General features: G+C 36.8%; 1 protein-coding gene across 1 annotated transcript; it reads right to left on the reverse strand.

Annotated features, from left to right (window-relative positions):
• Positions 1-1,947: 1,947 nt before the first annotated feature.
• Positions 1,948-6,818, reverse strand: LOC149034373 (methyltransferase-like protein 27). The gene is made up of 4 exons (XM_089192964.1): positions 6,706-6,818; positions 4,476-4,605; positions 3,238-3,613; positions 1,948-2,402 (listed from the first exon to the last, which is right to left on the reverse strand). The coding sequence occupies exons 2-4, from the start codon at positions 4,602-4,604 to the stop codon at positions 2,224-2,226; spliced, it is 684 nt and encodes a 227-aa protein (XP_089049090.1). The 5' UTR covers position 4,605; positions 6,706-6,818; the 3' UTR covers positions 1,948-2,223.
• Positions 6,819-15,270: the final 8,452 nt, after the last annotated feature.

Consider the following 15,270-nt stretch of genomic DNA (forward strand, 5'->3'; position numbering starts at 1 on the left):
CTGCATTGCTGGAATCCCTTCAGAAGAAAACGGAGCTGCTAAGAATATTCCTAAATGTGAAATCGTAAGATTTAATCATTTTATTTGCTTATTGTTTATTTTAAGGTAACATGTCGTGAAAATCCAAAGTGTACAAAGAAACATGAAGTAAGTTAAAACTTGATTGGCTGGCAAGTCAATCAGGCTGACGATTAATTTTTTCTTTAAGTGGGTCAGTCAATTCGATAGTAGGTACGTAATTCGGTCAGTAAGTTCGGATATATGTACTCTGTTATGCTCTGGAAGGTGTCCTCCTGATCATTTAACTGTTTGTTGAAAACCTTAACTTTGAAAGGCTTTTCTCCAGTTTGTACCTTGTGGGGTAAGAACACTAATGACCTTAAACAACAATTGTAAACGATAGGATGCATTCCATGTCATTTGTGAGATTTACTTTGTATACTACCATACGCACTAGATTTCAAAATTTGTCTACTCTGCCAAATATCTTGTTAAGTTTTATCTCCGCTTAATTATAAATTTGGTAATTATACATGCAGCTGAAATATTTTATAACCGCAGGATCTATTACCTTGAAATCGAACACCTTTATTTCGATTCCGTTCGCATGAAAACGCACGGTCGTATAATTGCGTTCGACGAAGGAGAACGCATACTAATCGTGTCGTTTTTGGGGAAATCACTCTCGAGGGTTTCATGGACTAGTTCCAAGGGAATCGATCGTGATGCCATGCGATTTCAGGCTTTGGGCGCCATTTTGGACTGGCTGGCCGGCTGACTTAGTTATGTGGCACAAATAGCCTCGATCTCACGTGCAAATGTTTTCTTGGCCGCCTTGAGCTGAAGCCACCGATATTTTTTTTCTCTGCGCAATCAGTAAAATAAAAAAAAAACTTTTACTAGAGATCGAACGTACTATATCAATTTTTAATTATCACTAGTTATAGATTTTTTCGGTCCTTCATGTTGGTTTTAGTCTTCGCCAATCTTCATCGTTGTCCTCATAGCTCGATTACTGTAGAGAGTGAGCTATTGTAGTATATTTCCCAAGTTTCTGGTCTGCAGCAATTTCCACTGATGACGGATATAAGCGATCCTCACATCTATGACCACTACTGAATGAGAAGTTTGATAAGACCTGAAAAAAATTCAGGCCCGTAGGTCATGGTTCAAATCCCGTACGGGCCTGAATTTTTTTTAGGTCTTATTTCAACTACTCGTTCATTAGTGTTCATAGCTGCATAGATTGCAAGGATAGCTGCAAGGATTCTTCCCTGCAGCGCACATATATGATTTTCACATATTTCCAATCATTATTCCACTGATGAGTTATTAGCCAAAATGTTTAACATAAATTTATAGCGCTTCGGATGGGGACGCCAAGTTGATGCCCATGTAAGGGATACCAACATGGCGGCCATGAAGTACTGCAAACATTTGCTGTCTTGTTTCGTTTCTAAAGTAATTAGTAATCGATTTTGAAATTGCTAACATTCATCTAAACACATTTACTAATCTTTCTTGTGCTCAGGGAATAAAATGTCACACGATAGCTTATATTTTACAGCTTTCCTGTGTGGAGCAAAGAAAAACCGAAATTAGAAATGGCTCTATTTTCAAAATAGAGAACTGCACGATGCTGAAACCTTTCTGAAGGCTTCAGGGGTCTTTCGTCTTTCGGAGTTAAACCATAATATCCCCTCTTATTTTGGACTGTTATGGTGGAAGACAAATAAAAACCAAGGGTTGTGTTAGATTTATGCTTCGAAAACAACTTTTGAGTTTGTGTTGAATGTTTAAGTCAATACTAAGACCCCTGAGTTGTTCAGTGGATAAGCAGTTCTTCTCCGTCTTGACCTTAAATTTTTGGAGAGTCTTGGTACTTATCGGTTCCACCTTAAAAGCTTTTATTTTTACCACTGTGTTCAAATTCAAGAAAAAGGCATCTATATTTTCGAAATTTTAATATCAGGAAATGAAACGTAAGCCGTGACAGAAAATTTGAAATGTCTGCGGGCAGTCGCCGTCCACCGGCATTTGCAAAATTGTAAGTACAACATCAGGGCAATGTCGTTTGAACAGTTCGATTTGTTTCATAAACTTGCTTTGTTTTAACATCAAAATATCACAACAGCATTATAACTGATGTTTCAAGCTAGCTAAAACAATGATTTTCCTGTATGGCCTAGATAAGTTAGGCGTAACTGCCATGATACATGTTTCTTAGTTCTTCGAAACTTTGTGAACGAACCCCCAGCAATCACTGGGCATGTCCTCGGCTGCATAGAAAGGTGAAGACTCTTTGGACATGCATATCCAATCGCCAGCTTTCTCCAGCTCTGTCATCATTTCTTGATAGTGTTTTAATTCCTCTTTCTTTATGTTGAAACAGAGGACGCCATCTACAAAGAAGTTCACATAGGAATTTAGTGTGTTTCTGGTAAGGTTTTATCATGGGAAATTTCCATCCTTTTTCCTATATTTCTCCATGTATTTATCAGATTTAACTCACAGAGTTGGTTAACCCTTTCACTCCTTGGACCTCTTTTATGTCTGTCATATAATTCCTATGATGTTGGTTAATTGACATATTCTTTGTTTTCCAATTACTTGTCTGCTTGATATCATATTGATACTGTAAGGAGAAATTCTGTCTTGGTCACTCATAGGAATTAAAGAGTTAACCTACAAACTGTAATATCATCCAAAGAGAAGTTGAAGAGACCAGCTTGGGGGCGTGCTCTTGATACATCAAGAAATTCTTTAAACGAATTTGCAAAGAGAAGATTTGACCCCAGAAGAAGATTTACGGGTCAGATGCCGGATGTTTAGGGAATTTATCAAAAAGGGTGTTACGTGAGTCTTCACTACCAGATCTATCTCACGGTTTGAGTTTTCAAAAAACTTTTGATAGGATTTTTCACGTTTTGTAAAATCTTGATATATCCTCAATCTCAAATGATCTTTTTTTTTCATTTTTGCTTAAAATATTATTATTTCCTCAAAGGTTTATCAAAGTATGATGTTTAAAGGGTAGTGTCCGTTTTTGTTGTAGTTGTTTCTTTTTTTTACAGCGTTTGAAAGATTAAAAACATTGTGGGCAAATTTCTTCACCCACAGATGCTTTGAAACTGCGAATAAATGATTCTTTAGCGTCAAGTCCAACAATTAGCCACGGAACACACTCCCCGAAGACATCCGTGCCTGTGCCTCGGTAAACTCCTGCGAAAGACCCACCACTTTGAACCATTCTTATCATCTCCACGAAAGCAGATGAGCCGATAAGCCCTGGAATGAGCGCCCCACCACAAATCAAAGCATCGAATTGTCCAGATTCAATCTGATGTATCGGCTGGCCGTTCAAAGACGTGCAGATGAACTCAGTATAGACCTCTTTCTTCCTTGCTTCCTTTAACATCTCAGCTGAGATGTCCAAAGCACATAGGTTGGTGTATCCGAGTTTCTTGAGCTCAAATCCTATAAGCCCTGTCCCAGCTCCAACGTCAATGATTTTGATCTGATCCTTTGGTTTGTCCTGTTTAACTTCTTTAAGGGCGTTATGCAAAGATTCGGCCAGTGGCTTGAAATATGAAGAGCGCGCCGCTGAATGTTCCTATATGATGAGAAAGTTCAAGCTGGTTATTAAGATTAGGTGTTCGATAACTGCAACACTAGTCTAATATCGCCTTGGGCCCCTTTTCCTGGAGAGCTCTTGTAACTTTACGAACCCGAAAAGCTGATCTGTTTTCAATCAAAATCGAGATTTTGACCTAAAAATTTTGAACTTAAACTATGAAAATATTGGGTAACAAGGTACAATAAACTAGCTTTTGAGCTAATAAGATACATGAAAAAATTACTCAGTTCTGATTGGTTAAGAAACATGAAGTTTTCAGGTAATTTAATGCAGAAGAGGGTTAATTCATTGCAAAGAAGTAACAAACCAGACTGCACAATTCCCCGAACCGAAAGATCTGAAAATATCATTGTATGTTATTGTTTTGATCGTACGCGGCTGTTTTGGCCAAACACACAATGTCACTTGCAGGGTTTGAATAAATTATTTTTTCACTTAATGTGCGCGCTTTACTTCTGCATAATTTTGATAAACTATCTCTAGTTCCTAGGTCTTAATTAAGGGAATAATAGAGCAGTATTTAGCAATTTTGAATAAAAAAGCGCATGTGAATCTTTAAAAAGACCACAAATTGCACTCGCCCTAAGGGCGCGTGAAATTTTGTTTTGAAAACATTTACTCGTGCTCATTTATTGCAAATTGCACTCGAAATCATAGGATTACCTATACTAACACTGCACCATTATTCCCTTAATTAAGATCTAGGAATGTTGCAGCAGGCTCGAATGTTCGAGAAACGCAACCCTGAATGATGAATAAGGTGTCTGGTGGGTCAAACGGAGATGTACCACATGGTCCCCCAGACCATTATTATTATTATTTTACTATTTTAGAGTACCTCGTCATATGTTGCTGACCGTGCAGCATAGATACGTTTGAATTCATCTTCGGTTGTTTCTTTGGTTATTTTTGCTGTTTTTTCTCCGAAATACTTCGTTAAGCTTGCTTTAAACTGCTTCTCATCCATTCTATATTGAGGAACAAAATGCAAAATGTCATATGCACTCGTCTGATGAAAGCTTTTATTATGTGAAGTGCGGTGCTTTGTAATGATTTCAGCCTTGAGAAAAGCCTTAACAGCACACGTGCAAAATTACGATTATTTTTTTTTACATGTGCTTGTTATCGCCAATCAGCTGCTAACACGTCAATCGCCTTTTGCACCACTTTGTAAGGTTGAGGATTGTCTGGCAAAGCCATCCTTGGAAGACGAGTTTGACAAAAGCAATTCATTTCCAATCCAAGTTCCTAGCCAAGCTGTTCTTTAACAAGTTGAAAAAAATTCATAGCTTAGCCTTCTAACTGGCAGCGAGCAATGAATAATAATAATAATAATAATAGTAATAATAATAATAATAATAACGGTTTATGATCGGTACATCCATGGTATAGCTCTTCGCCTGATATGAGATTAAAAAAAAATAAATAATAAATAAAAATACATAAATCTGAATTATGAATTTGCAAAAAGCTAGGTAATAAACAGTAAAATGTAATTATACAATATATACATTATTTAAAACTGGGCAAGAAATTATTCCGCCTTATTCCGGCAGCGCTCCCTTAAAATACATAATGTTTGCTTACTGAAGGATTTTAAATTATCATTGCATTTAACATTGGATGGTAGAGAATTGAAGAGGGCTGCCGCATTATACTGAAAAGTGTCCAAGGCATCGGGAATGACTAGATTTATGGTACTTGATGACCGTAAATTTCTAGCATGTTTTACTTGCTCAAGCTGAGGGTTTCTGGGCCAATCATAAGAGTATATAGCTTTGTGTGCGGCCTTTAGAACGTGCTATTATCTACGTTCTTTCATGTATAACTGCAGTGATTTACAGAGTTGAAGGTTCTGAATAATACAAAGTACAAAGTTGAATTTAAAGTGTGTAACAAAACGCTGATTGGACAAAACATACAATAGTAACAGAACAACGTATGCATTTACAAGGAAAGTTTTAAATTAACACGATAAAGGTGATGATTAAGTGTAGGTCTCTCCCATTGAGTCTGGATACCTTCTTTGATTTTAAGTTGAAAAGTTGTGGATTCGTGATCTAAGATGTTAAAACACTCAACAGAACAGAGAGTGCGACATTGTGGAGAATTATGTAGATGTCAGAAAATGTGAGAGGTCCTATCAGCATTTTGTTACACACTTTAAATTCAACCTTATACTCTGTATTATTCAGAACTGAAGATGACAGAAGAACATGTTTTTAAAGAGTTAAATGTCCTTTATAAAACAACTAAAGCTAATCTTCACGTCAAGTGCATTTCTTCACCGCAGACAAAACAAACCTTATCACTGGTATCAATGTTTCAGTTCAATTTAACATAAATTTGTCTCAAAATCCTAACCACTTCTTATAGTATTTCCGAAATTGTGGGAGGCAAATGCATGGTCGATGGTGTTAGATTTTTAAGGTGAGCAAAACACGACAATCAGAGAAACAATCATACAACTGAATAAATCAAGGACAAGCTAAGCTGTTCACCATACACCACTAATTTCTGGTGGAAAAGCCAAGAAAACTTCATTGCATCTGCTTTCACTCCTCTTTAATGCTTCACAGTACTTTGGAATGGAAGTACAATGTAAATTTTAAATGTTCATTGAAATGACAGTTTCAACGGCGACTATTTTCATACTAATGATGTTGCGAACATCACATTAGATGAGCAAAAAATATACGTTACTGAAGAGTTCAGAATAATGTTGGGTCGCAATTAAGGAGGAAACTATGTGCTGTCAAGCCCACTCTGGCTAATTTCTTTTACTCTTATAATTTGATTCTCTCAGAATACTTTTTACTGACCTCTCCCTAAATTGTGCTTGTGATTTGTTCATCGAAATTACAGTTTCAAGGTTACTATTTTCTGGGCAAAATAATAATAATAATAATAATAATAATAATAATAAATTACTGAAGAGTTCAGAATAATGTTGGGTCGCACTTAAGGAGGAAACTATGTGCTGTCAAGTCCACCATACTCGGCGAAAGGCACCAAGTACTCTCGATCTGCCTTTCTCGGTTCTCTAATACACAATCAATTCTACTTACATCCAATTTTACCCCACTCTGTGGAACTCTGGTTAATTTCTTCGACTCTTACAATTTGATTCTCTCTGAATACTTTTTACTGACCTCTCCCTGATTTGTGCTGCGCATGCTACAAAATGAACTATGAAGTACATGCTTATATAGTCCCTATCGATAGGCATGGGCGGACATGCCAATCAACTGGCCTTGATTGGTTATTTTAGACTACGACGTCTACAAAGTAGACAATGACTCAAGCATGGCGAATCTATTACGTGGGTCGCGCAAAGAATTCTGACATTTTTCGCTCATAAATTGTATATTTAGTGTTTCTTTAAATAAAGCTTTTGCCACAAAATATTTAATTGCAATATTTGCCTCGCCTTATAATCATAGTTTTCGATTAGCACGTGGTATTTTGTTAAACCTCCAATGTGCAAACCGATTTTGTAATCTGATCACCAAGTATTCTGTATTAGTTTTTTCCACCATTTTGATAAAAATGTTAGATAAAAATATAAGAGAATACTCGAAGATCAGATTTCAAAATACTTTAAAGTACATTTTGTCTGCAACTATCATTTTTTCTAGTTTCAGAATAAGCTGTCTTTAAATGCCCTGCAACCAGGTACGTTCTAAAATAGACAGAGTGTTTGGCAGTCAGACATTTTCACAGAATTTCCACCGAAAGGTTCTTTCAAACTTGTTAAGATTATCAGATGTTTGTTTAGAAATGTGTAAGACTAATTTAGCTTTTAGTGGACAAATTCTCCGTGCTGTGCAGCCTATAGTATAGCTCGGTTGTCGACACTTTGCAGTTGTACGCTTAAGATCAGATTGGGGGGCACGGTCTCGAATAGACCAAATGCCCGGCAGTCAGAATTTTTCAAAGTGCCACTAAATGGTTCCATTCTCCAATGATCAAAATGTTAGATAAAAATAGTACAGAATACATGGCGATAAGATTTTAAAATACTCAAAAGTACATTTTGGCTGAAACTATTGTTTGTTTTAGTTTAAGAGCAAGTTGTTAAACCGTTATTTCCTAAGAGCTTTTTTTAGTAAAAATTCGATTTATTTTACATTTATGGAGCGCCGTTTTTTCCCAAAGGTTTTAAATTGCAAGAAAAAAATATCCAAACGACTTCGTTTACGTTGTCTTAAAACAATTGGTTCATACGTGCGTTCATGGAGACATGGAGCGCGTGGAAAGTTTTGAGATCACTCAAGAAGCTAGAGTTGCTCTCGGCGAGGCCTCGAGCAACTTCTCTGTCGCAGTTAAAACTTAGACTGTTATTTCTTTAGGGCTTTTAAGCAAAATTTCGATTTGTGTTACATTTATGGAGCACCGTTTTTCCCCAAAGGTTTTAAATTGCAAGAAAACAGTATCCAAACGACTGCGTTTACGTTTTCTTAAAATAATTGGTTCATACGTGCGTTCATGGAGGCATGGAGCGCGTGGAAAGATTTTAAACGACGCCTCGAGCAACTTCTCTTTCGCTGTCTAAACTTCCCGTTTATCGGCCATGAGCGCACGCTAAAGTATGAACTATTTGTTGATTCAAAGTGACAGTATGGTAAACTAGTGGATACCATGTATGAAAAGGAATTGATGGAATCAACGGTTTTTTATATCTCTGCTTCAATAAGCTTGTGGAGTGATGGTCTTAAATCTGTTCATGGACGTACAGCTGTCTTGAGGTTGCGACGTTTGAGATACGTGTAGCCGAACTAAAACCGTGTGTACCTGATCTAGAAATGTATACAAGCGAACAGCTTCAGACCCATGCGGTCACAGTTGCTTGGGTTAATCAATGAAAATCTTTGTTTCAGTGGACAGAGTGGGTTGACTAATCTCATGTTATGACTATATTTGGTCGTGGACAATTGACACCAGGTTCATTGGCCTGACAATTTTGGGTGGGTGGTACTGTAGGCACTGTTACGGGAAAATTTACTGATTTTCCCGTGTGTGTTATTCGGTACATAGTTATTTGTAAACTTTCACATTTAACCATTTCAAGTCCCTTCATTTAAAAAAAATCAAAAAATGTATAAAAACCACAGTAGCTTTTAGAATGGATTTTTATTGATTACTCGCTTTTACTATGCACCTGCTTGTCGGCACTTTTGTCATTTATTACATGGTTTTTTTTAGGTAAATATAAGTGTTAATGGTCTTTCTGGAAACATTGGTTTTCATGGTAGATAGCTCGTAAATTTAATTTCTTTTCATGCGATGGTTTCCAAACCAATCTTGCATAAATAAGCAGAAACTTTTAATTGCTTTTCCGTTTTTTATTTCCTAAGCTGCGCTACTGCAATTAAGATAGGTATTTTTTTCTATATCAGAGCTGTAAATTCGCACCTAGGTTTCCTACTTTAATGGCCTAGAGTTTATTGCATCCGTCTTTTTAATTTTGAGGTTCTTTCCGTCGTAGAAACAGATGGAATATTTAAGTAGTTTTCGTTTAACTCCAAAGAGACTTTTTTCCGCTCCTTTGTGTCCCTATTCAAATATTGCGATTTGTGTAACAATAGCACTTCACACCATAGCACTTCACACCAGTTACTTCTTAAGCAAGTACCTTGTACAGCTTTGATGATTACAAACTAGAGTATGCTAGAGGTCATGTCGCTTGTTGGCCTGACCTAGAATAAAAGTACTGTGGAACCAAAGATTGTCTTATCCTTGACGTCCGTATAAGCTCGCTCGAAGCAGATCTCCGTGTACCAGGAAATCGTGGCGAGTTTCCGTTCTCGCTGCCAAGTCGTCTCAGAGTTATTTCCCCCAGTTGTTATTGTGCCGTCCGCGAAGATTCAGTTTCCAGTTAGCGAGCGAAAACCTATCGTCACAGCACGCATTTGTTTGTTATTAAAACGCGATATGAGTTAAGTGCAAGTAGGAACACCACTGTCGCCACGGCACACACTATCAAAGACAAAAATGCCGGTTAGAAATTTGTCAGTTAAGTGTGGCGTACTCTGAAGTGAAGAGACCTTGAATGACCTTCATAACGACAATGTTCTGGTGGCTTGTTGTCTCAGAGTGTACATGAATTAGCCAAATCAAGGAATCTAGAAAGAACTGTAAATAATAGAGCTGCCACTTGTTACGCCCTTATGTCAAGTATCGTTTAAAAGTTACGCTCTTTCAGAATTCCCAGGTTATCCAGGACATCGTTTAAAACATTTACAGAGAAAGCTTGCAAAACGTGGGTTTCCGTCATTTATGTATACCGTAGAATATACCCCAGAAGCCTTTTGAAGATAACAGCACAAATCTGAAATATGTTGAAAGACCAAATTTTGTTTTTCTAGCACACATTTCAGTTGTCTTTGTAAGTGACTTCTTCTTTCTTTATTACATCTTGGAATTTGCTAATGTTAATGTTTGAAGAATTTTTTGAGAGCGTAGATTTATTTCAAGCCTACGAAATATACTGATCAAAACAGGTAAAGTGTCCTCGCATATTCAACGTTTTATTAACATGACACAAATATCAATTCTGCATTTATAAAGTCATTTCAATCTGGTTCTGAGATTTTTTTCAATTATAAGACCGCTGCATCTGCATTGCTGGAATCCCTTCAGAAAAAAACAGAGCTGCTAAGAATATTCCTAAATGTGAGTGGTAACTTGACCTTCTCAGAGTAAAATTTCAATATTTCACACGTACTGTACTATTTTTACAGTTCGGTTAGCCTGGAATCGATTCGTCTCTCACATTTTCAGACATCTACATAATTCTCCACAATGTCACACTCTGTTCTGATGAGTGTTTTAACATCTTAGATCACGCGTCCACAACTTTTCAAGTTAAAATCAAAGAAGGTATCCACAATCAATGGGAGAGACCTACACTTAATCATCACCTTTATCGTGTTAATTTAAAACTTTCCTTGTAAATGCATACGTTGTTCTGTTACTATTGTATGTTTTGTCCAATCAGCGTTTTGTTACACACTTTAATTCAACTTTGTACTTTGTATTATACAGAAATGAAGATAATAGTAGAACTGTCGAAACATGTTTTTAAAGAGTTGAATGCCCTTTATAAAACAAATAAAGCTAATCTTCACGTCAAGTGCAGTTCTCCACCGCAGACAAAACAAACAATAGCACTAGTCTCAATGTTTCTGTTGAATTTATTATAAATTTGCCTCAAAATCCTAACCACTTCTTATAGTATTTCCGAAATTGTGGGAAGCAAATACACGGTCTATGGTGTTAGATTTTCATGGTGAACAAAACGTGACAATCAGAACAACAATCATACAATGCAATGAATCAAGAACAAGCTGTTCAGCATACAACACTAATTTCTGGTTACCATGTATCTGCGGCAAGTGAACATCATCGGAAAAACCAAGAGAACATCATTGAATTTGCTTTCACTCGCGTTCAATGCTTCACAATACTTTGTAATGGAAGTCTAATGTAAATTTTAAATTTTTATCGAAATTACAGTTTTAAGGCTACTATTTTCATACTAATGATGTGAAAACCTTACATTAGCTGAGCGAAAAAAAAACGCGTTACTGAAGAGTTCATTATAATGTTGGTTCGCACTTAAGGAGGAAACTATGCGCTGTCAAGCCCGCCATGCGAAAGGCACCAAGTACTCTCGATCTGCCTTTCTCGGTTCTCTAATACAAAATCAATTCTACTTACATCCAATTTTACCCCAGTCTGTGAAACTCTGGTTAATTTCTTTGACTCTTACAATTTGATTCTCTCTGAATACTTTTTACTGACCTCTCCCTGAATTGTGCTTGTGATTTGTGCATGGGTGGGCATGCCAGTCACCTGGCCTTGAATGGTTATTTTAGACCACGACGTCTACAAAGTAGACAATGACTCAAGCATGGCGATTCTATTACGCAGGTCGCTTAAACGCAAAGAATTCAGACATTTTTCGCTCATAAATGGTATATTTAGCTTTTCTTTATAAAAAATGTTAGATAAAAAATATTAGAGAATACTCGAAGATCAGATTTCAAAATACTTAAAAGTAGCTATAACTATCATTTTCTCTAGTTTCAGAATACGCTGTCTCTAAATGCCCTGCAACCAGGTACGTCCTAAAATAGATGAAATGTCTGGCCGTCAGAAATTTTCCACAGAATTTCCACCAACAGGTTCTTTCAAACTTGTTAAGATTATCAGATGTTTGTTTAGAAATGTCAAAGATAGTTGGCTTTTAGTGGACAAATTCTCCGTGCCGTGCAGCCTATAACATCGCTCGGTTGTCGACACTTTGTACGCTTCTGATTAGATTGCCGGACACGGATAAAGCCCGGCGGTCAGAATTTTTCAAAGTGCCACTAAATGGTTCCATTCTCCGTTCTCCGTTGATCAAAATCTTAGATAAAAGTAGTACAGAATACTTGGCGATAAGATTTTAAAATACTCAAAAGTACATTTTGGCTAAAACTATTATTTGTTTTAGTTTAAGAGCAAATTGTTAAACCGTTATTTCTTTAGAGATTTTTTTAATAAAAATTCGATCTGTTTTGCATTTATCGAGTGACGTCTTTTCCCAAAAGATTTAAATTGCAAAAAAACAATATATATATATATATATATATACACAACTGCGTTTATGTTGTTTTAAAACACTTGGTTCATACGCGCGTTCATGGAGACATGGAGCGCCTTGAGCAACTTCTCTGTCGCTGTCTAAATTTCCCGTATATCGGCCATGAGCGTACGCTAAAGTATAAACTAATTGTTAATTCAAAGTGACAATATGGTTAACTAGTGGATACCCTGTATAGAACATGGAGATATCAGATGTTGGAAGAAAATATAATGAAAAGGAATTGATTGAATCAACGGTTTTTTGTATCTCTGCTTCAATAAGTTTGTGGAGTGATGGTCTTGAATCTGTTCATGGGTGCACAGCTGTCTTGAGGTTGCGACGTTTGAGAGTCGTGTAGCCGAACTAAAACCATGTGTACCTGATCTAGAAATGTATTCAAGCGAGAAACTTCAGAATCATGCGGTCAAGTCGGTCACAGCTGACTGCGTTAATCAATCAATACCTTTGTCTCACTGCACAGGGTGGTTTGACTAATCTCATGTTATGACTATATTTGGTCATGGATGATTGAAATCAGGCTCGTTGGCCTGACAACTTTGGTGCATGGTACTGTAGGCACACATTTTTTTCGAAGTATTTGTTTGTTATTACAACACAATATTAGTTACGTGCAAGTAGGAACACCACTGCTGCCGCGGTACACACCATCAAAGACAAAATTTCATTTGGAATTTGTCAGTTAAGAGGGTAGCGTTCTCTGAAGTGAAAAGACCTTGAATGACCTTCATAACGATGAGGTACCTTTTATATTAAACGGTCACGTGACAGACTCTGAAAGAACTGTCAATAACAGAGCTGCCACTTGTTACGCCCTTATGTCAAGTATCGTTTAAAAGTTATGCTAGTCCGAATTCCAAGGTTATCCAGAGAACTTTCTAAAACATTTGCAGAGAAAGCTTGCAAAAATGGATGCAAATCCCAGTTCTGATAACTCGAACGCTTGCTCGTAGGATTCTGTCATTCATGTATACCGTAGGGTATACCCCAAGATAGCTTTAGAACATAACAGCATAAATCTGAAATATGTTGAAGGACCAAATTGTATTTCTAACACACGTTTCAGTTGTCTTTGTAAGTGACTTCTTCTTTCTTTATTACATCTAGCGAATTTTCTAACGTTAACATTGGAAGCGTTCTTTCGGAGAGCGTAGATTTCTTTCAAGCCTACGAAATTTACTGTTCAAAGCAGGTAAAGTGTTCTCGTATATCCAACGTTTTATGAACATGTTACACAACTATGTATCACATGCTTCGTTGCACCAACATGTATTACTATATTATTGCACGGACCTTTGTATACTTTACACCTTTGAACACCTTGTACATATTTAGTGATTGCAAACATTAAATGTTCAGTTTTGAACATGTAACAGAGGCGTTAACAAACACGACACAGATATCAATCCTGCACTTATAAAGTCATTTCAATCTGGTTCTGAGATTTATTTCATTTATAAGACCGCTACATCTGCATTGCTGGAATCTGTTCAGAAGAAAACGGAGCTGCTCAGAATATTCCTAAATGTGAGTGATAACATGACATTCGCAGAGAAAAATTTCAATATTTCACAAGTTCTTCACTATTTTTTTACCGTACGGTTAGCCCAGCATCGAGGGTCTTCTATTTTTCTCGTAAGATTTAATTATTCTATTTGCTTATTGTTTATTTTAAGGTAACATGTCGTGAAAATCCAAAGTGTTGCAAAATGGACTTGAACTCATTTATTCTCGCTCTTCTACATAGAAACATGAAGTAAGTTAAAACTTGATTGCCTGGCAAGTCAACCAGGCTGACGATTAATTTGTCTTTAAGTGGGTCAGTCAATTCGATAGTACGTACGTAATTCAGTCAGTCAGTCCGAATATATGTACTCTGTGATGCTCTCGAAGGTGTCCTCCTGATCATTAAACTGTTGTTGAAAACCCTAACTTTGAAGTCTTTTCTCCAGTTTGTAACTTGTGGGGTAAGAACACTAATGACCTTAAAAAAAAAACAACTGTAAACGATAGGATGCATTCCATGTCATTTGTGAGATTTACTTTGTATAGTACCATATGCACTAGATTTCAAAATTAATCTACTCTGCCAAAAATCTTGTTAAGTTTTGTCTCAGTTGAAATATTTGATAACCGCAGAGTCTATTAACTTGAAGTCGAACACCTTTATTTCGATTCCGTTCGCGTGAAAGCGCACGGTATATATGTTTACATGCAGCCGTTAATTTTTGAGAAAATGTTGCCTCGTCCTATAATTGCGCTCGACGTTGGGGAACGCATACTAATCGTGCCGTTTTTAAGGAAATCACTCTCGAGGGTTTTATGGACTAGTCCCTCAGGCATTGGGCGCCATTTTGGACTGGCTGGCTAGCTGGCTATGTGGCATAAATAGCCTCGATCTCACATGCAAATGTTTGCTTGGCCGTCTCGAGCTGAAGACAGATTTTTTTTCTCTGCGCAATCAATAAAATAAAAAAGACTTTTACTAAAGATCGAACGCACTTTACCAATCTTTAATTATTACTATTTATATATTTTTTTGGTCCTTCATGGTGGTTGTAGTCTTCGCCAATCTCCATCGTTGTCTATAGAGCTCGATTGCAATAGAGAGTGAGCTATTATAGAATATTTCCCAAGTTTCAGGTCTGTAGCCATTTTCGCTGATAAGTTATTAGCCAAAATGTCTGACGTAAATTTATAGCGCTTCGGATGGGAACGCCAAGTTCATGGCGGCCATGAAGTAATGCAAGCATTTGCTGTCTTTTTTCGCTTCTAAAGCGATTGGTTATCGATTTTGAAATGGTAAACATTGATCTAAACACATTTTCTAATCTTTCTAATGCACAGGGAATAAAGTGTCACACGAGAGCTCATATTTTACACCTTTTGCGTCGAGCGAAGAAAAACCGAAATTAGAAATGGCTTTATTTTCAAAATAGAGAACTCCTCGATGTTGAAAAATGAATCGGTAGTTTCGAAATTT

This window comes from Pocillopora damicornis, chromosome 14 (genome assembly GCF_964200805.1).
Source record: "Pocillopora damicornis chromosome 14, jaPocDami1.2, whole genome shotgun sequence".
Classification (NCBI taxonomy): domain Eukaryota; kingdom Metazoa; phylum Cnidaria; class Anthozoa; order Scleractinia; family Pocilloporidae; genus Pocillopora; species Pocillopora damicornis.